This window comes from Fusarium proliferatum (genome assembly GCF_900067095.1).
Source record: "Fusarium proliferatum ET1 genome assembly, contig: FPRO_scaffold003, whole genome shotgun sequence".
NCBI lineage: Eukaryota > Fungi > Ascomycota > Sordariomycetes > Hypocreales > Nectriaceae > Fusarium > Fusarium proliferatum.
Genome location: NW_022194792.1, coordinates 726,784 through 746,800, shown reverse-complemented (window position 1 = coordinate 746,800; position 20,017 = coordinate 726,784). Strand labels below are relative to the sequence as shown.

Sequence of the window (20,017 nt, the reverse complement as noted above, 5' to 3'; positions counted from 1 at the left end):
AGTTGACTAGCCATTCCTTCGAAAGGCTCGGATTTAGTCCTGAAGTTGTTGAGTTAAAACCCCAACATCCATGGTTTAAGTTATGAGGCTACGTTCAATTTGATTCAGTTAGGTACAGAGCCCATTCGTCTTCAAACTCAAGAGTTCACCGATGTGAACATGGGCAGAGACCTTAGAAGACATGTTGACATTACTCTGCAGCCACCTCAGGATTCCCCCATGTTACCAATCCATGATACGCGGGGCTTGTCTAAGAGACTCCTCAAGCGGAGTTAAGAGGGAGTTCCAATGGCAACCACGTTGACAAAGGGTCTGCTTCTGGCTCCAATCGAGAAGGCAGCCTAGACAAATCCCGTTATCACAGGTCGATGTCACGGGGGAATTCAATGGCGGCTGCGAAGGCACCTATACAGATCAAGGGAGTTGGGTTGTCAAAGGGGAATAACTTTACCGATCCGAGGAGAGCATGCTCCGTGAGACCAAGATGCTTCATGACTCGGGCGAGAGCATCGCGATCGCCGTCCATTTCGACGGCCCCGAGAATAGCTTCGACAGCCGTCGCGACCATCCCGGAACTGACCCTAGTAGTTCCTCCGTTCATGTTAATGCACTTGTGAAGACCGCGCTCCCTTCCAACTCTAGTCAAGTTATCATTGCTGATGAGGTCGCGGCGGAGCGTGGTCCAGCAATCTTGAATGCCAGCTAGATGCAACGTAAGATGCATCTGAAATGGATCACTCACGTTTCGGGAGTCCTCCCTTGACCCAGAGGCTGCACAAGTAGGCTGCAGCTGCAGCGTCGCCGTAAACTGCGAGACGATCATTCTTGGGCATTTTTTTTGATAGAGCCGTCTATGTAACAGACAGCCATGGAGTCGGCAGCTGCGTTCAGTGCTTGTGCGCAGAGAGATTTGGAATTAAACTCATATGTGATGACAGACTCGCATTCGGCAACCTTTCGACTGAACCTGGGACAGGATGTCATGATGGTGATGGCTCGATGTAAGTTTGATGTTCTGGTGATATTGTAAAATTGTGAAATTTGATGAGGAGTGGTGAAGAAACGTCGTCGACGATGTCATGGATGAGGGGTACATGCATAGGGATACTGTACAAGTATCATTGGCTGACCACGACTAGCTGCAGGCCAGTACTACATTTGTTAGTGTCTGTTAGGATATACCACTACATAAAGTCTTTGCCCTCCCATCATCAAGTCTTTTCTATCAGTCATAGTTGCGGCCAACGGAGGAATCTAAGAGCCCTGGGCCAAGCAATGCTTCGCCCGCAAAGCCCAATGGACCACCGTGACTGCTTACGAGAATGAGGGTAGATAGCTTAATGCTGACTCTCATTGTTGACTTGAGCATATGCACTGAGCTGAATACATGGGGTTTTATAGCCCTCGGCGATGTCAGCTCTAACAAGCCCTTGGCACTGAAAATGCAGCGACAGTTGCCCATTCAGTCTGTACCAGTCTTGCATAGTAGTTACCAAGAGGGACAATTATATGTTTTGGCATTTACCAGTGCGTCCAAGTCAATGTCTTATCCAACCTGCCCGCACCCGCTGCTCTTGTGAGGAACAACACGAATCCCAAGCCACCACGTCGAACTCGTCCGATTGGTTTCGGCGTAAAGAATATTAGATCTATGCAACCAAGGTTCTTTGTGTCCGGCTGATCCGAAGTAGTGGTTACCCTCCCTTACTAAACCTCCCTTTCAACCTTTGAAGATGCAAGGCAACCGGCTCAATCATACCTTAGATCGGACATCTCGGCTACCTCCTGATTGGCTATGTGACAGCCTTCCATATCAGAGGCCAGAAGCGAATGCGGCCTCGCTCTGTTTCAAGAAGGTCATTAAGTCAGCCCCATATCTACCTCGTATGGCCAAGGCTCTTCACGTGAATGGCACTTCTGATCACCGCGAGTGCCGAAAACAAGCTTTCCAAGAGCCGGAGATTAAATCACCGGTCTAGATCGTCTGCCCCAAAGGACCATCTCTCCTAGTATCATTGGTTGGCGTGTTGTAATCTGCCTCGGGCCATTATTATATGTGGAGATCCTACTGTCTAAGCCTCATGATGATGACTACTATTTTCGATATAGACTTTCGGAACGTGCCGATAGTCCCCAAGCCCTGGTCAAGGGAGACGCTCGGCAGCGATATCCGCTCCGTTTTAGCCGCTTTTTGCTGAGAAGTATCATGATGCGCTGTTTGGATCTGGACTGTTCGATTTGAAGGCATCAAAGCTCCAATAGCTCGGAAAGGCGGTCGCCCGGGACTTATGGAAGACGCGTCAGCTCCTCCAAGCTATCGGCATAGCTCGTGGCTTGTGAGAATCTTAGGTGGTAAAGCCCCAAGCTTTTGGAAGCACTGATCTAAAATTGTTCCCTTTCTATCAACCAGGTCTACTATCAAATCGTCCGAAGTCAGACTTCACTAGTCACATAAGAATTTTATCTTTGTGTTACAGGATGAACTGTTCCGTTTATATGCGACACCGCGGTCACTTGCACATCTCGATGGCATTCACAGAAACAATGTTTGTCAATTGGAAGACAAACGTCTTCGATGAGCGCTATGGGAATACCGGTCTGAGAGTGTGAAGCCTAGCCAATTTGATTGGACCTCTCGTAAATGGGCTGAAGCATAGCCCGGTGAGTGGCTTCAATCAAATCTGGGGTAATTCAGGGCGAAAGGGGTATTGCATTGTCAATTAGCAAAAGTATCGAATCGAATACGAACAATGCAAGGCAACTCGGTAGTAACGGGATATTTCTCCACTTATAAAAGGTTGACATAAAGGCACAGCTGGGTCTAGCAGTGGCAGTGCTCCATGTTTTTATGACAGCCCTGTCAGCTTCATTGCCGATCAGCCGTAGAACCCCAGTGTTTGACTCAGAGGCCGATATCCGAGACGGGAAGTTTCAATATTCACATTATACATGTGCTTGAGTGAGTTTAGGGAGCTTCGGCATAAGCCAAGAGGTATATAGGCTTATGAGCTCCCCAGCATCTTGTCGGATCATTCACAAACAACTATCTCATCCATCCGTTCAACACACACCAATCACACACACTCAACCACCAACTAAAACCTTCATCATGCTTCTCAACAAGGCTTTCCTCGGCGCCCTCCTCGCCATGGGCACAGTCGCCGCCCTTCCCAACCCCGACGCTGAACCCGTTGATCTTGAGGATCGCAGCATCCTTCACCACTGCGGCAAGCACGCTTCGTGGGATCACGCCAAGAGCGAGTGCGTGTGCCACGACTCTGGCAAGGTCTACACCAAGAAGCACCACAAGTGCAAGTGCCCCAAGGGCGAGAAGTGGCACCACGTTGAGAAGAAGTGCAAGAAATAAGCGTCTGCACTAAGCATCCCTACAATCACGACACGTCAACCACAATATCCATCGCAGAAGAGTTCATATATACTCGACAGATTTACATCTCATGGGCTGGCAACTCGGTAATGGGCTTGACCACTGGCGGTTTCGCGGGGCTGTTGAAGGATCTCAGAAGGGGCAGTGTAACTGTACTGTTTGTATCGCGTCAAGAAACAGATTCCTTGAATTAAGTCCAATTTACCATTTGCGTCTCATATGGCCACTTCAATATATCTTTAGGCTGAATAAGAATTGCTTTTTCGACTCACGATGCCGAAGAGCCGTGCTACTGCATACTATGACCGAACATCAGCATCAAAAGCGTCTTAGTGCCATGAACCCAGCAAGTCGGTCCGAATAACACAATTGATAAGAGATCTCAAGCTTAAGTCAAGAAAGTCCGGGGACCCCAGGTTTTAATTCATCCACAAACTCTCACTCTTGGTACCTTGAGATGAGGGTCGTTGCCGCTCATATCGTTGCCTTTCTGCTGTCCACCAGCGTATCAGCATCAACATGTGTATGTGCCTCGGGAGGTAACATGATAGAACCACGATAGCTAACAGCTCCAGTGTCATCAATTGAAGGAGAGCCTTGGCGACAAAATCAGCTTTCCTGATACCAAAAGCTACAACTCCACGTTGAGTAGCTACTGGTCAAAGCAAGAGTCTGCCCTTCACCCCAGTTGCGTTCTACAACCTACCAATGCCCTTGATGTCGCCGCTACTTTAAGTATCATCAACAAACACAAAGACTGCAAATTCTCAATCAAGGGACATGGTCATGCTCCTGCAGCAGGCTTCGCCAACTCCAACGGTGGTGTGACCATTGATATGACGACTCTTTCATCCGTATCTCTCAACAGGAAGTCAACCATTGCAAGAATCGGCGCAGGTGCAAAGTGGCTCGACGTCTATCAGTATCTCGACGACTCAGGTGTTCAAGTCGCGGGCGGTCGAAACGGAAACGTCGGTGTTGGAGGCTTGCTCCTTGGTGGAGGAATATCTCACTTTACTACCAAAGTCGGATGGGCTTGTGATAGAGTGGTCAACTACGAAGTTGTACTCGCCAATGGTACTCTTATGAGCGTAAACAAGAAAGAGAACTCAGACTTGTTTCTTGCTCTGAAAGGAGGGGGAAGCAACTTTGGTGTTGTTACGCGCTTTGACGTTGAAACATTTCCGCAGGGCGACATTTCCACGACAAGCATCTCATACGATATGAACGAGAGGGATAAGGTGTTCCAGGCCTTTACTGACTTACTCGACTCATCTACATACGATCCCGCCGCGTCCTTAGTTACCAGTCTTCTTTACAGTTCGGCTTCCAAATCTTGGTCATTGTCAGCTTCAGCTGTATACACAAAGCCCGTTCCCCAGCCAAAGATCTTCAACGGTCTGTCGGATGTGCCTCACACGAAGCTTGCCAATAACATCACGACATTGGCAGAGTTTGCTAACGAGAAGGATACACCACCATTGTGAGTTCTCATGTTGAGCTCAAGTGAACGACCCTAACAGATATAGGAACTGGCTTTTTGCGACATTGACTCTCAAGTCATCAGCTCAGAACATGCAGCGAATGTTTGAGACCCTCAATAAGACGATCTATTCTTTCAATCCACAGGACGGAGTGACATGGAGCATCGCATTTGAGCCATTGGTAGCAGCGATGCTGAAAGGTTCCAAGCACACCGATTTCCTTGGCCTTCAATCAGCGCACGATGGCTACAGTAAGTACCCATTCAATCTTTCAATAGACATTGCTAACAATTACAGTTGTTCTTATCTCAGCTCTGTGGCCAAACTCAGCTGTCAATTCGGATGTTGAAGCAAAGGCAAAGGAGGTTCTGTCAAAATGGGAAGATAATGCTCGCACAAAGGGTCTGCTGCAGAAGTTCCAGTACCTCAACTACGCCGCACCGTATCAAAGGCCTTTTGAGTCGTACGGAGGTGATGAGCTGGAAGTCCTCAAGTCGGTCAGCAAGAAGTATGACCCTGCTCAAATCTTGCAGAAGAGAGTTGGTGGCTTCAAGCTGTGAATTCAGTGAACGTGGCGACGTCTTTAGAAGGATATCGAAAGTAGCGACAGCACTCGCGATGCAACGTACGTGGAAAGCAAAAGTAAACAGGCCGTCAAGGCTCCAAGCAAAGAGTCTAGTGTACATTTCGTATATCTCATGTATTCCGATCTACAAGGTATCACATCTATATAACATTACATCCTAAACCCTGGATGCCTTCGACTTGAATCCAAATGCACCAAAAAGCATCATGAAAATGTAAACAATCATCATATACAAACCTTCGCCGATGAAACAAACCGCCGCAACAGGATCGCCAGCGCCTCTTCTAACAGCGCCAAACATCCACTTTGCATCTTTCTTCGCCTCACCAACAGCCCATGACAACGGCGATGGCTTCGCAGGTCTCTCCTTGATCTTGGGTCTTGAGCCAGGGAAATAAGCGACGCCTTTCCTCTTACCCTCGAGATCTTTAAGAGTGAGGGTGTGATTCTCGTGTTGGCGGTTGCGGACACTCTCCTTTGTGAGCATACCACGAATGGTCTCTTTTTCGGAGGCCGTGTTGTGGTTCCACCATTCCTCGACGGCGGTGAACATGTATTTCTGGATGGGTGTTTTGTGGCGAGGGAAGGCGGGATGATGCATGATTGTGAGGATCTGGCGGATCGTTTCTTCTTCATTGCGGAAGGGATCGTCCCAGCATTTGACGACCTGTTGCGTTGTCCAGTTTGTCGTGACGGAGGAGACAAGGCCTGCGGGCTGGTTGAGTACGTTGCTGAAGTGATCCTTTGAGATGTCCGAATGGCTGGGATCAGACCCATCACCATCGAGGTATACCTCAGCAGACGTCGACTTTGCAGCCTCAGCATCAACACGCTCTTTCGCTGCCTTGAGCGCATTGCGTAGCTGCATGATAGAGCTCTCTATCATGAGCGACAGGTACTTAAAGACAAGCTGGTCTGTCCATTTGCCCAACTGTGTGCTAGACTCCTCCGACAGCGGCTCAGCATCATGTTGTTCCGTGCGCTCTTGGATCCATTTCTTGATTCGGTCGTGGAGGTAGAAGATCGGTTCGATAGTCTGCCAAAGCTGATTGGCGTCGAGGCTATTCGCGACAGTTGAGCTTTGTTTGTCTTCCTCGGCTTTCTTGAAGAGCACGCCGACGGTCTCGAGCTGTTGGAGAATCGGGTCGTTCGTCTTGGAGGCTAATTTGCTAATCGCTTGAATCGCGGCTTTGAGTAGGTCGAAGATGTGCTGGAATGCGATCTCGCCGAGGTTCAGTTCCTGTTGGCAGTCAGCACGGGCATGTGAAAGGAGGGGGTCGGCTTGCGCACGTTCTCGAGGTTCTGCAACGAGCCTTTGCACTGGAGGATGGCCATGTCGTCGGCTTCACCAAGAATACTGTGGAAGATGTCGAGCATTCCGAAAGTGCCGGTCACGATGGGCGGTACCATGCGACTTCTCCATCGTGGGGTCTTGACGCGACAGGCTTCGCCAACAAAGGCAAAAACGTCGTGCTCGCCGAGTTCATGCAGGCAGAGTTCGGTAAAATTGCTATGCGCTGAGAAGTCCTCGAGAGTATGAAGTGCAGCGCCGAGGTGAATGAACGCTTCCTTCTTGGACTTTGGATCCTTCTCGCGCCCGAGTCGAATGCACTCGCGTAGCTCTCGCGTGACGTAATCGGCAGAAGTGTCCCAGCCTTTGCCCGAGTTTGCAATGTAGTTCTTCATGCCCGTCTTGGGGTCAAACTCGAGCTCACGTGGATCCAAAGGCCCTCTCAGCCTCTCGTCAATCTCCTTGGCATTACTCGGGTATCCCTTGGGGTTGTCGATATGCTCCACATGAGTGTAACATCCCAAGCGCTCGCGCGTCACCTCGAACTCGTCGGTCGCGAAGCCGAACTCCAAGAACCCCATGATGCTGACAATAGCTCTGAGAACCGGCTCAGGAACATTGTCAAGGCCTGTTGTATCGATGATTTGCGAAAAGTCTCGAAGCCAGTTCCCAAAGTAAATTTGTCGCCGCTCGAGCGTTGAAAATCTGTAGTGCGTCACAAAACTCGCAGGCAGGTACCGGAGGGCTTCGACGATGTCGCCATGACGCCAGACGTAGCCGTTGAATTCGCTATTACCTGCTACTTCGCCTGCTCCAAAGGCTGAGACGCGGTCAGCGAAGAGGAGACATACGAAGGCGACAAGGAGAAGTCGTGTTGCCAATGCCATTTTGACGGAACGAAATGTGACGTCATAAACGCATTCAAGATTGACAAAAAGAAAGGATCAGCGTCATCGATGTCTTGGTAAGGTTTTGCTTTCGGATTATTCTATTCCCGCGCCGATCAATCAATCACGAGCGTGAATCATGGGACCAGTTCATGACTAACGGAAATAAACAGAAACTCCCGGTGATTAGCTTCAATCAATCAGGGCTAATGTCAATTATGCACCGCGTCTCAGTCTAAAAGGCTACTTTTACAGTTTCGCACTCGCTGAGAAAGTGAAGAGGTTTCGGCCGTCACCAGACCGGTTCACATGGCCCTTCATACCGATTGGCTCTCCATTAGTACTCGCAAGAGTCGCCAATGTATGCTCATCACCATGGTTTGCAATGAATCTCTGTCCACTGTCAAGCAGTCGTCCAATTATATGGCCGAGATTAGGTCCCTTACGATCGTAGTCCACAGTATAAGTCTGCAATCACGTAACTCATTAGACAGGTGCGAATGATTGGAGAGTGGCACGAACCTCAATTACAGCTTCGCCTTGCGCTGTCGGGGTGAACACTGGGCCTTGAGAAACATCGCCATTGTCAAGAACTTTACTTCTCACATAAGTAGAGGTATTACGCCGCGGCTGAGACGATAAACAAAGAGCGTGTTGCCACGATAGAATTCCTCCGTTCGCAAGCACCAGGCCATTTTGATGCTGCCGGGTTCGAATGACTCTCGTCATCTCCGCGATAGCCTGTCAAGAACTTTAGAACATGCTCTTTCAGACTCTGATGAAGGCTTACGTGGAGAGAATAATTGTTGCCTGCGCCGCCGAAGGAAGTAAGGCCACCAAGTAAGGTGATAGGCTTGGCTGGCTTCTGAACATCGAGACCGACATGCTTACAAGCAAGTTTCGGGACAATGGGAAAGCACCTGTGAACATGTGAGTTCCACTCCCAACTTCCATGTTCCTGAACTCACGAGTAGAAGTCAAAGCAATCGATCTCGTTCTTAGTGAACGCAGCAGATTCGAGGGCCTTGTCGATTGAGTACTCGATAGCAGGACTAGAAAAGTAATTGGCCCGCTTCCAAACTAGACTCAATATCAGTATCACCTCACTCAATGGGGAAAAGTTGACTTACAGTGCGAACTATCGTTCGACCCAGCGCCGCCAGTGATGTACACCCATTTATCCTCGGGGACGCCTAGCTTGGTAGCATACTCAGCAGAAGTAATGATACAGGCCGCCGCCAAGTTTACACCGTTGAAGGCATTCATCAACAACGGGTCTAACTGGTTAGCTCATAGTTAGAGTCCGTGGCGTCTATACATACAAGGTGTGCAGATCATCCGATTCTGCTTAGTTATCGTCTTGATAGCATCAACATCTCGTGGTGTTTCGCCTGCTCTCCAACTGATTGGATGTTGACAGGCAATCTTGTCAAATTCAGCGTAAAGGGCTGCTGATTCATGGTGGTTCTCGTAGAATGATTGCTGATTATGCTTCCTGTATGCGTTTTCGTATAGAGGGTATACTTGAATTGGCATTCCGATGGAGTGCGAGGCACCGACGTCTTCATCCTATCAGACAGTCTCTAATGGAGAGTTTGAGTTCATGCTTACCTTTCAAGAGTGCAGGGTCACTCGGGCCATATAACTTTGCATCAGGGGACATCTCAGTCCAACCTGGTGGCGGAAGACGCCCAGCTTTCTGGCACGCAGACACTGACACATATCAGCCAAAAGGTCTTCATTTCAGTCCGACTTCAACTTACACGACGCCAATGCCTCACCACCAGTGACGATTGCCAATTTCGTTTCCCCTGCCGCAACTCTGGCTGCTGCTGCGTCGCATAGCAATGCAGGAGTATGACCTCCATGGCTCGAGAGCTCAAGATATGAAGGTTTAACGCCAAGTTTCTGAGCAAGGTGCTTTGGTAGATCATCATATGTCCAAGACCAGGGAGGAACCACAGAAATACTATCTACATGTTTGATAACATCGACTGTTGTATCTTTGGCAGCATCATGGATTGCTGATAAGATAAGCTCTGCTGGTTCGAGGGTATTTTCGAGGGTGAAATTCTTTTGGCGGAATTCTCCGACGCCGATAATAATTGGGTCTTGAGGCGATTGAGGCATGATGTCGTCAATCTTACTTGCTGAAAGTTGAAGAAATGATATTTTGGTATGTCATAATCGGTCTGCACGATTGCCTGTCGGTGTTTATTTGATGTATACGGAGTTATGAGGGGTATCTTTAGCCGAGGCATCACACGGGCCTGGCGAGTCCGACTGTCTGACTCAGCGAAATCATGAGCATGAGGGATCGTCAAAGAAGCCCTCGCTCGTCCTCGGCCACTTGTTTATTCTCCGATTGCTCTTAGGCCATCAGAATATTTGTAATGAAACATCACAAAAACTGAGTTACTCACAAAATATTGCTCGATAATGGAGACATAACGGGTTCTTTGCCATCTCGGACTCTGTGAAAAGCCGAATGCCGCAAACATCGTATTCCATGACTCAGAAAGAACTTGGCATGACACGATGGCTTCAGAAAGTCATTATAAGACACATTCTCCCCGCTTAACTATGTCAGCCATATACCAGATTCAGTGCTCTTTCTCTCAGTATGACGCCAAAAATGCCATCACTCATTGAAGTCGACAGCCTTGACATTCATGTCTTGATCAATGATGAGATTGACCAAATCTCACCGAGCCCAAACCCGCGGATTCAGCAAGCCCAATCTTTCGCCGGTGTCCCATTGAGCCCTGTGTCAGACTCCAGCTCTCGAGGAGGAGCTCGGTTGGAAATGCCAATGCGAAATATCTGTTGCGGCGCTCATGGCCTGTCCCTGTTTATCGTGAGATTGTCTTCTCAAATGCCGGTACCGTGTACTGAACCTTTGACAGACAGCGAAGAAGGACGATAAGTCTCACACGCTGCTTTTCGATGCCGGACCCGAGGAAGACGTTTTCGAGAAAAACGTCCAGAGACTCAAGCTCCCAATGGCTGAAATTGGTGCCATTGTTCTTTCGCATTGGCATAGAGATCACTCTGGTGGGCTTCTCTCGGCGATTCGGCTTGCCAGCAGCGGGAGGTCAGACGACGATCAGGTCCTTGTTACGCTTCCTCCAGATAAGCCAGCGTTCCGAGGAATCATGTTCGATCAACCTATTTCGCTGGAAGCAGACCCAACCATGAATGAGATCGATAGTGCTGGTGGTAAGACAGTTGTCTTGAATGAGGCACGAACCATTCTCGACGATGCCTTTCTCATATCCGGAGAGATTCCGCGCCAGACAGAGTATGAAGGTGGCATCCCAGGTGGTGTTCGATATGATCCGGCCAAGGATGAATGGACAAAGGACGAGCTGATCATGGAAGAACGGTTTGTCATGTGTAAGCTCAAAGGTGAGTCCCTTTCATCACTCAACCAATCGTCACATCTAACGTCTTCGCAGGCAAGGGCCTGGTCATCTTCACCGGCTGCAGTCACGCTGGTCTCATCAACATTACCAGATATGCGAAAGCTATCGACGACAGCCCTATCTACGCTATTGTCGGCGGCTATCACCTCGCAGATGCGTCACCTGATAAGATGGAGCAGAGCATGAAGGATCTCAAGGATCTCGAGCCGGCTTTGCTGATGCCGGGACATTGTACTGGGTGGAGGTTCAAGGGACTTATTGAGAAGGAAATGCCAGGTCAAATGGCTCCCATATTTGGTGGCACAAAGTATACACTGTAAAGCACGCTTATTGTTTCTTTTGGTCCTGAATCTTCACATGAAAGATATCGTGGGGATGGCAATGCATACCGTAGACGTGTTGGGTAGCATAATCGTCCAACGGTTCAATGAACACACAACCATTTGGTCGCCTAATGAACGTCAGTGCATCTTCTCTTGGTCTCCGTATGACTGGTCGTCTTTATCCGTGTCGGGATGCAACGTCAGAACAAGAACAGGAAGGGTTCCCCGCATATAAAATACCCCATGCGTCGGTGATCGACATACCTTAACGCAAATTCAAGATGCGCACCTATTAGCAGCTGAATTTGTGATCGTATGTTAGCTTGTGGGGTAGCCGCACCTATTGAATCGTGAGTATGGTGTCATAAGTTTCCATTCTCGTCCCGTCTGCATCTAAAACCCGAAGGTTTTATGGTTAAATGCTTAGCATCCGGATTGAATACGCGCTTCGACGGATAACGCGAGTATAAGAGTACTGGATTACTCTGCATCTACGGGTGTTTTCCAGCGTGCATTGATAGCTCTCTCATCGTCATCAATATGGCTTCTCTTGTATTTGCCTCGCTTCTTGCCAGCGCATATGGCAAGACTGTCAAATCTCCCACTCCACCAATGGGATGGAATAGCTACAATCACTACAACTGTCGGCCATCCGAGGAAATCATCAAGATAAATGCCAAAGGGCTGGTTGATCTTGGTTTCAAGGATCTTGGCTATAGTATCGTCACGGTAGACTGCGGATGGCCTTCGAGAGACCGAGATAGCGAAGGAAGGCTTCAATGGAATGAGACTCTGTTCCCGTCGGGTCCCAAAGCTCTTGGAGAGTATATCCATGATCTGGGTCTAGAATTTGGTCTTTATTCGGGAGCTGGATATTTACAATGCGGTTCAACTGACATCCCTGCTTCTCTTGGTACGTGCATCGTACAGCTCATGATAAACTGGCCAGTGCACTAACTGGCTTCAATAGACTACGAGGAGATTGATGCAAAATCATTTGCCGAATGGGGTGGCGACACCCTGAAGTAAGACAGTCTACCCTTTCCAATCTACGTCCACTGACAATCTCCAGATACGACAACTGTTATGCGACATCCAAGACCAACATGGTCGACGCCACCTCAGCTGAAGCAAAGAGCCCCAATCGTTTCATTAAGATGGCCGCAGCCATTAATGAGACTGACCGCGACATCAAGTACTTCCTCTGCCAATGGGGTATTGGCGAAGATGTTCCCCAATGGTAAGTTGTCAGGGCAAATCGAAGTTCCTCTTCTAATAGTAATCAGGGCTGCTCCTCTAGGAAACGCATGGCGAATGAGTAACGATATCTTTAATGCCTGGAGAGCAATTTGGCGCATTACTAACCAGGTTGTCGCTCACGCCAAATACAATGGACCAGGCGCTTTTGCTGATATGGACATGCTGATGTGAGCTACGTTGCTGACCCTTCGTGGCATATGCTAACCATTATAGTATCGGTCTTGGCGCACTTTCGCACGATGAAGAACGCTTCCACTTCGGCTTCTGGTCCATGATGAAATCACCTCTCATCATCGGCGGTGTGATGGACGCCAAGCAGATCCCTGCCGAATCTCTCGAGATCATGTCCAACAAAGAAGTCATCGCTATCAATCAAGATCCTTTGGCAGAAGCAACGAAGCTTGTTATTCGCTATACAGAAGAAGAGTGGGATGTCTGGGCCGGAAACCTCTCTTCCAACCGTCAGGTCCTCGGCGTTTTGAACTGGAAGAACGAGACCCAGACAGTGAAGGTCGATCTGTCGCTGATTGGTGTTGACAAGGCGGCAGCGCGAGACGTATGGGCTCATGAAGATCTCAGCATCTCGGGCATCCAGGAATTCAAACTTGCGCCTCATGAGTTACGACAGCTTGTCTTGTCCGACATCAGTCCGGCTTCACTCCCTAAAGCCGCAGGTTACTATTCAGCTCAAGACGCAACTCTCTCAGGTTCAGCTTCTCTCGTCAACTGCAAAGACACAGAATGTCTCCCAACTCACAAAAAGGTTGGATCCATCGGTAGCGATGCTAAAGTGACCTTTGAGTCAGTCAGTGCAGCCAAGGATGGTCCAGCCTATCTTGGCATCGATTACATCAATCATGAGTACCATCACACGATCGGCGATTGGGAGACAAACTCCCGGAACATGTCAATCTCTGTCAACGGACAAGATGCAAAGCGATGGGCGTTTCCGAATGCTGGAGGTGATTGGTTTGAGAGCGACCGGCTCAGAATCCTTGTTGATGGATTCAAGAAGGGAGATAACAACACAGTGGCTTTCACTGCGTCTGCTTCGGGCGGTTGGGCGCCTGATTTGGTTGGATTCGAGGTTCTGGAGTAGTCGAAAAGACCTCATCAGAGCATCCATATGTTTTGAAATGTAGGAAAGATTAAGGCCCATGGATGCTTAAACCCCGTTTCTAGTGATGTTGCATAACTTTATGTCTTACAACTATATGTCACATTCTTCCGGTCCAATGATCCCCGTTAGGTGTGACATCGTTTTCCGTGGAATACCCTACAGTTGAGCAATGAAATAAAGAAATCGAATTGAACAATAGAAAAAGGCTTCAGATTGTAACAAGACACTAAATAAAGCGAACAAGTGATCTTCAGTCCCTTTTTACGTGTTCAACTAGCTTCGACTCGCCCTAATTAGGTCTTATTATACAGAAATCTTGTCATGGACTGGTGCTGTGTGAGCTCTGGCTCACGAAAGCTCAGGCGCAAAAACCACACCACGAATTAAATGCCGCGAGGATGAGATAATGTATTGTCTCTAGCATATCAAGCTAATAGAAACTACTACTAGGAATATCAACTATGTATTAAAATAAGAGTTCTTGCCTTTACGGTTTACCAGGTCAGATAGGGCTAAGTCTCGGGTAATTTATAATTGGCACCCACCCCGCCAGAATGACCCTTAATTGTTAAGCGAGACAGAACAAAACACCAAGACACAGATCGTCAAAAATGCAAAAAGAAATCCCCGAAACCTGGATCGAACAAGTGACCTTTCGGTGAGATGTGTTATCAATTACAGCCGAACGCTCTTCCAGCTGAGCTATTCGGGGCTTGTTGGTGAAGAGGCGCCGCAAATTGGCGAGATGTCGACAGCCGACACTCACGGTCGCGGTATGTCAGATCGTTGATGCTCTCTACTTTCGATAGCGATTTCAATTCGAGTGCGACATGAGAGCGCCAGAAATCCACGCTGGTTGTGAATGGGTTCAATGCCAAACAGTAAGACATCGGTCTCGCCAGTGTCACGATGCAATTTATGGCACATAGACAGGATTGAACGCGGAAAGAAGCACTAAATCTGAAAGGCAAAAATCACGGCATGGCAAATAGAAAAAGCCAAAAAAGATATAGCTAGCAGCTATCAGTTTCGATCTGATGACCTCCGGGTTATGAGCCCGGCTACGGGAATTGTTAGTGCATGTTCGAGATGAGAGGATGCGAAATCACATACCGCGCTTCCACTGCGCCAAGCTGCTTTGTTGCGCTGTTTTGCCGAGTTGTTTTTGCGCTCTATCAAGGGTCTCGTTCCGCGCACCACTTTAGATCTAACAATCGGCTTTACTGTCTTGTTGACTGCGGGGCTCGCTTGGATTTAACAGTTTGTTTGTTAAACACATGCATTCAACTCGGGCAAAGAGCCGATGTCTGCAAAACCTTCAGTGGCATCCATGCATGACGCGTGACGATGTCTTCAAGGGTATTTTCAGCTCGCTTAGCACTGACCATCGTGACAGCTTCTTGAGACGAAACGATGTAACGATGTCATATGATCGGGCAGCTTTCCGAACAGGGATCATCTGCCTGTCAATATCTTTCGGCCGATTCTCGTGAGCGATGCCACCAGCCGGGAAAGATGCACCCGAAGACTCTGATTAGCCTTTCTCCTTAATTAGACGAGTTCTCCAACATGTGGATAGGAGTCAATGCGAGCTCGGAAGACTATTTGCGGAGGAGACGGGACCCCTTTTTCGGGAGCACGTGGATTTTCTTTGTCCAACGGTGCACAGCTGGGCTGGATACGAGTTACCCGATTATTACCGTTTGAGCGTGAGTCAAGACGACCTGAAGTCTTATGATTGCGGGTTTAGCGATCGGGAAATTCCGATGCTGTTGACCGGAGAAAAGGACTCAATAGTGCCTTTGGCGGACTTTTGTGCAGATTAGAGCGCTGACTCGGAGGCTTTTTAGCTCAAATAGTTTGTCTGACACTTTGGCAGCATCATCGATTTTGAGTCAGGCCAAGAACATCAAGACTAGAGGCCATAGGAGTGAGTAGATGGAAACGTCAATTATTTGTCTCGGAAAAGGTGACGCAAAATTTGAGAAATTGAAAATGGAGTCAATAAACAAGAAATACCAATCTATTATGTATTAGACACGAAAATGAAGCAACTGGTGACATATAAGAACCATAATAAATCATCGTCGTCCCCGAGAGACTCCATAAAATGGATCCGGAGCTGAATGTCCAAGGGGGCCTAGGATAATCCGCCAACCGTTTCCCTCTTCCGCAACCGTCTACGCCCGTTCCCAGGCGATGGAGCGAGTCAGTCGAGGCACAAGCGACGACATTACTGAGATCTCGTTGGTAGATCGAGCTCATCCCTGTCTTGGCCTAGTTCCCCATTGAGACTTAGTCTAGAACGAATTTCATGCCAGGCCCCAGACTCAAAACTTTAGCCAAACTTTATTAACGAAGCCAAAACGCGTGATTGTCTTTATGGAAGGAGGAGACTTGATGGGAGATGAAGGGAGGATAGTCATGGATCTTTTGTATTGTTCTTGGTTGCCGATGGATGACACAATGGGGAGAGATCATCGATTTGGGGAGGGTTGATGAGTCTCAGCCACAATGTTCCAGACGGAGATACATACCAGCTGATCATGAATCGAACATCGAAGCCTCTAGCCCTCTTCCCCGGCAATAGTCTCCTTCCCCAGTGACGGTAGTGGAACATCCTTCGCGCGTGTCAAGTCAAACCAAACCTCAGCCCGCCCCAGCCAAGCCGAACCACATGCAGACTGGGCAAGGAACACACGCGGTTTAGCAGGAAACGCCATCTCCATGGTCCCCTGCCTCCAGTCCCCTTTAGACTCTGCCACGCTCTGCGCACGCACATAAGATCAGCGCAGCTGTCTCCCCTCCTCGTGCTGTCGCAGTTTGTCTTGCAAAGCCTTTTTTCTTGGCAGACAGGCTGACTCGAACGACCATGGATTACTTCGAGGTATGCTGGTCTATCTTCAGCACCATCTGTCTCGTCAATGTTGTTTTTGGTATTTTGGTCTGTGAGATTACCACGTTTACTGTTTTAGCTGCTGTGCCGATCTTTTCGTCTGCGGCGGGGGCTATTGCCAATGGGCTCTGCTATTATGTTTACTACCTGAAGAATCCTGTCATCAACGAAGTTGTAGCGGCTGTGTTCTCAGACTTCTTCTGGCTGGTATGATACCTTTTCTGTCAATTGAAAGTGAATGTTACTGATGATGTGAATAGTTGCAAGAAGCCAGTCTGCTGCTGTACAGTTATATCATCCTCCAGCGAGTTCTCCGACCGAAGCAATGGCGCGTCTTTTCCATTCTGTTCTGGACTCTCATGGTCTTGACGGCGATCACTCGAGTCTTCATTGCGATCTATCGTGCCAAGTTCTTGATTGAGGGTGTCGCCAAGTTCGAAGTCATCATCAACTATCTTCACATTGGCTACTTCACCTTCATGGCCATCTCCGAATGTCTCAGCGCCTATTTCCTTGTCGTCATTTTCGCCTCAGCCAAGACAGCCAGTATGAGCGCTGCTCTCAAAGTTGGCCTTCTGCGATATTTGACACGCAGTACCGAAATGCGTGTCGCTTTCTTGGCCGTTCTGGGAGTTGTACGAACTATCATTCATCCTTTCCAAACTCCGGGTCAGAAGGCTGTCAACATCGCCAGTCAATTGGATCGCTTCCTCTACGCTCTGTTCTGTTTGTACCCAATTGTTCTATAGTAAGTCTCCCGCAAAGTCCTCCCTTGCTCCAGATCTAACCTAGTACAGCTTCGATACCCTTGCGTCCAAGCTCCGCTTCAATGAGGATCGATCGATATATACCCATAGTGACCAAGCTGCTGCTGGCAACCGCTACGGCTTGAGCACTCAGACAAGATGCTACACGACAACAAAGTCTAATTACGCCTCGAAGATGTATGGGGCCGATACCCCGGGAGATAGAAATGCTTCCCAAGAGCAGATTGTCCCAGCCAATGGATCCACACGCTCCGGGGTGTCGGAAGTTGAGATGGAAGACATGGATGTTGAGGGATTCGTTATCAGAAAGACGACTGAGGTTACAGTCACATAGTTATTTCAAGGCCTATGCAACGCCGGACAATACCATAGATTTCTTAATACATAATTGTGCAAATAATGCTACTTCGTGGCCTTTTAGAAGTGACGGCGATGGATATCTTACAGGAGGCAACAAAGCGAGGACGTATGCTTTATGCGATGGATTGATCTAGGTAAGTTTAATGTGACTTGGTGTATATTTGAGTAACTAAGAGAGTTCGTAGAAAGACTCTAAACTATCTGTAACAGGCTTAAGTTAAGTAGACTAACTTCAATGTCCTTCATCAACTTTGCGACCGACACATACGCCCATCCTTTGCAATCGACCAAGCCTCACTACCGACAGCAACCGTGGAATAGAAGAGATGCCCAGGATCGTAATTATTCTTTATCCTCAGAAGCTTATCATAATTGACTCCATAGAAGGTCTCTTGCCAATCCTTCTGTTGAAAGTCTGCTTCGTTGATATACGCACCGGCACCAGGAGTCGCCTCCTCAATAACAGGTTGAATCTCCCTAGTCATCCTCCTCTGAGTAGCCAACATCTCCTCCCATGGAGCTTCATTATCCCAGGGAAGAGTTAGAGAAACCTGCACGATGGAATCTCGCCATTGCGGCAGTACTGAGTTGGTGTTGCTGCCCCCGAATTTGGACACGTTGAGACCGACGCCAATATAAATAACTCCCATCTCAGCGAGCTTCTGTGCTGTTGGAGAGAAGTCCTTCAGCTTGTTGCGAGGCAGTAAGCGACCTCCGAAGAGCTGTGTTCCTACTTGGATGTTACCCGCTGGGAGAGGACCCCAATAGTGATCGTAATGCTCGTAGTAAGTTGAGAAATGCGTAAAGTTCGGTTCGAATTTGATACCAAGATCGGACAAAGAATCAGCGAGTGGCTGCAGGATCTGTTTGACCTCGGCCTCGGCCTTGTCGTACGCCGTCAGAGCGGGAACCTGGAGGAATGAGTCTGAGAAGAAGTAGATGATCATAACCCCGGAGTCAACGATCTTGGGGAGAGCATCATGAAAAGCGTCGATTGCCTTGTATATGAGCTCTGGCCTTCCTTCAGGTGCAGTGACAAGAAACTTAGCTCCACTGACTTGAGCTTCTGGATGAGCCCGTACAGTAGCTGAGATAACGACGCCATAGTTGCCCGTGCCACCTCCACTCAGAGCCCAGTACAAGTCGCTGTTTTTACTCCTGCTCGCTTTGACAAGCTCTCCATCGGCAGTAACGACATCGAATTCGAGCGTGTTATCTGCGGCTAGGCCGAAACTGGTGCTTAGGGCTGAATGACCGCCTCCTTGGGTATAACCTCCTGCCAGGCCAACCGAAGGACATTCTCCAGTAACGACGACTAGATTCTCGGCATGGGCAGCTGCAAGTGCTTCAAAACCTTGAACGCCGGCGCCGACTTTGAGAGCTTTTCCTTGATAGTGATTGCCCTTCCAATCGATGACTTTGGTGCCCTTTAGGTAGTGAGTCCAAACAGCAAGGGATCCTGCGCCGGTTGAACGGCCGAGGTAGTCATGACCTGTGTTACGGATTACAAAGCGTATGTTCTTCTCCTTGGCGAAGTTTAAAGTCGCTGCGACATCTTCTGCAGAGGTGGCATTGACGGCATATCTGACGTAGTTGCCGAGCGTACATGGCTTGTCCCTGGGCTGGAATGGGTCACAAGACTGGTTGGCGAACAGAGGAGCCATCATGGACGAGGAGGATTCTGAACTTTCATATGTTAGCAGCCGATATTGTTGCATTGAAGCAGATCGTGGCACTGAATGGAATGACTGGAGCCGGACTCACTGAACTGACGAATACAGCCATTCGCTCTGAAGGCGTTGGCACTCCTCAGCATCATAATTCGGATCATGACATGGACTTCCCAGCGGAACGGTAGCTACCAACCGGCCACCGACTGTACTGTTAAGGTGATCCCATTCGTCATCAGAAGGCCAACAAGAGTCACCGGGGAAGCATTTGCAGTCTGGTGCTGTGGCTTTACAGCCAGCTATCCAGAACAGCAGAGACGAAAGGGCAAGGCCGCGCATTGTTGCCAGAGATAACCGCTGGGATAAAAATCTCTCATTGACACATTGGGCGGTAAGGATGCATGAAGTAGCCGTCTTACTCAGATTTTCACTCTTCCCCGCAAATGTGCTTTCGCTTCTCCTACTGCCCCTGTCAGCCAAGCATGTTGAGGTGGAGAATAATGTTGGTGTTACTGGACAAGGATGACTTTGCATGAAGACCTTAACAACTTTATCGTGTA

The 20,017-nt window shown here is 48.7% G+C and overlaps 9 protein-coding genes and 1 non-coding gene across 10 annotated transcripts; 5 read left to right on the top strand and 5 right to left on the bottom strand.

Annotated features, from left to right (window-relative positions):
• Positions 1-358: 358 nt before the first annotated feature.
• FPRO_06915 (uncharacterized protein) lies at positions 359-833 on the bottom strand (the record flags this gene model as incomplete). The annotated part of the gene is made up of 2 exons (XM_031228119.1): positions 359-702; positions 743-833. 2 exons carry the CDS (start codon positions 831-833, stop codon positions 359-361), a joined length of 435 nt encoding a protein of 144 aa, XP_031078487.1.
• Positions 834-3,109: 2,276 nt separating this feature from the next.
• On the top strand, positions 3,110-3,367 carry FPRO_06916 (uncharacterized protein; the record flags this gene model as incomplete). The annotated part of the gene is made up of 1 exon (XM_031228118.1): positions 3,110-3,367. One exon carries the CDS (start codon positions 3,110-3,112, stop codon positions 3,365-3,367), a length of 258 nt encoding a protein of 85 aa, XP_031078486.1.
• Positions 3,368-3,845: 478 nt separating this feature from the next.
• On the top strand, positions 3,846-5,432 carry FPRO_06917 (uncharacterized protein; the record flags this gene model as incomplete). Its single annotated transcript, XM_031228116.1, has 4 exons — positions 3,846-3,911; positions 3,964-4,871; positions 4,918-5,123; positions 5,170-5,432. 4 exons carry the CDS (start codon positions 3,846-3,848, stop codon positions 5,430-5,432), a joined length of 1,443 nt encoding a protein of 480 aa, XP_031078485.1.
• Positions 5,433-5,615: 183 nt separating this feature from the next.
• Positions 5,616-7,636, bottom strand: FPRO_06918 (uncharacterized protein; the record flags this gene model as incomplete). The annotated part of the gene is made up of 2 exons (XM_031228115.1): positions 5,616-6,698; positions 6,749-7,636. The coding sequence occupies 2 exons, from the start codon at positions 7,634-7,636 to the stop codon at positions 5,616-5,618; spliced, it is 1,971 nt and encodes a 656-aa protein (XP_031078484.1).
• A 249-nt stretch (positions 7,637-7,885) lies between these two features.
• Positions 7,886-9,766, bottom strand: FPRO_06919 (uncharacterized protein; the record flags this gene model as incomplete). Its single annotated transcript, XM_031228114.1, has 8 exons — positions 7,886-8,104; positions 8,159-8,377; positions 8,427-8,556; positions 8,605-8,716; positions 8,767-8,913; positions 8,959-9,198; positions 9,248-9,349; positions 9,400-9,766. 8 exons carry the CDS (start codon positions 9,764-9,766, stop codon positions 7,886-7,888), a joined length of 1,536 nt encoding a protein of 511 aa, XP_031078483.1.
• Positions 9,767-10,271: 505 nt separating this feature from the next.
• On the top strand, positions 10,272-11,381 carry FPRO_06920 (uncharacterized protein; the record flags this gene model as incomplete). Its single annotated transcript, XM_031228113.1, has 3 exons — positions 10,272-10,493; positions 10,543-11,044; positions 11,095-11,381. 3 exons carry the CDS (start codon positions 10,272-10,274, stop codon positions 11,379-11,381), a joined length of 1,011 nt encoding a protein of 336 aa, XP_031078482.1.
• Positions 11,382-11,924: 543 nt separating this feature from the next.
• FPRO_06921 (uncharacterized protein) lies at positions 11,925-13,743 on the top strand (the record flags this gene model as incomplete). Its single annotated transcript, XM_031228112.1, has 5 exons — positions 11,925-12,297; positions 12,355-12,409; positions 12,457-12,624; positions 12,671-12,811; positions 12,858-13,743. 5 exons carry the CDS (start codon positions 11,925-11,927, stop codon positions 13,741-13,743), a joined length of 1,623 nt encoding a protein of 540 aa, XP_031078481.1.
• A 645-nt stretch (positions 13,744-14,388) lies between these two features.
• Positions 14,389-14,476, bottom strand: tRNA. The gene is given in 2 exon segments: positions 14,389-14,424; positions 14,440-14,476. It is a non-coding gene; the product is annotated as a tRNA-Tyr (tRNA).
• A 2,160-nt stretch (positions 14,477-16,636) lies between these two features.
• Positions 16,637-17,761, top strand: FPRO_06922 (uncharacterized protein; the record flags this gene model as incomplete). Its single annotated transcript, XM_031228111.1, has 3 exons — positions 16,637-16,867; positions 16,921-17,408; positions 17,458-17,761. The coding sequence occupies 3 exons, from the start codon at positions 16,637-16,639 to the stop codon at positions 17,759-17,761; spliced, it is 1,023 nt and encodes a 340-aa protein (XP_031078480.1).
• Positions 17,762-18,032: 271 nt separating this feature from the next.
• Positions 18,033-19,796, bottom strand: FPRO_06923 (putative isoamyl alcohol oxidase; the record flags this gene model as incomplete). The annotated part of the gene is made up of 2 exons (XM_031228110.1): positions 18,033-19,473; positions 19,552-19,796. 2 exons carry the CDS (start codon positions 19,794-19,796, stop codon positions 18,033-18,035), a joined length of 1,686 nt encoding a protein of 561 aa, XP_031078479.1.
• Positions 19,797-20,017: the final 221 nt, after the last annotated feature.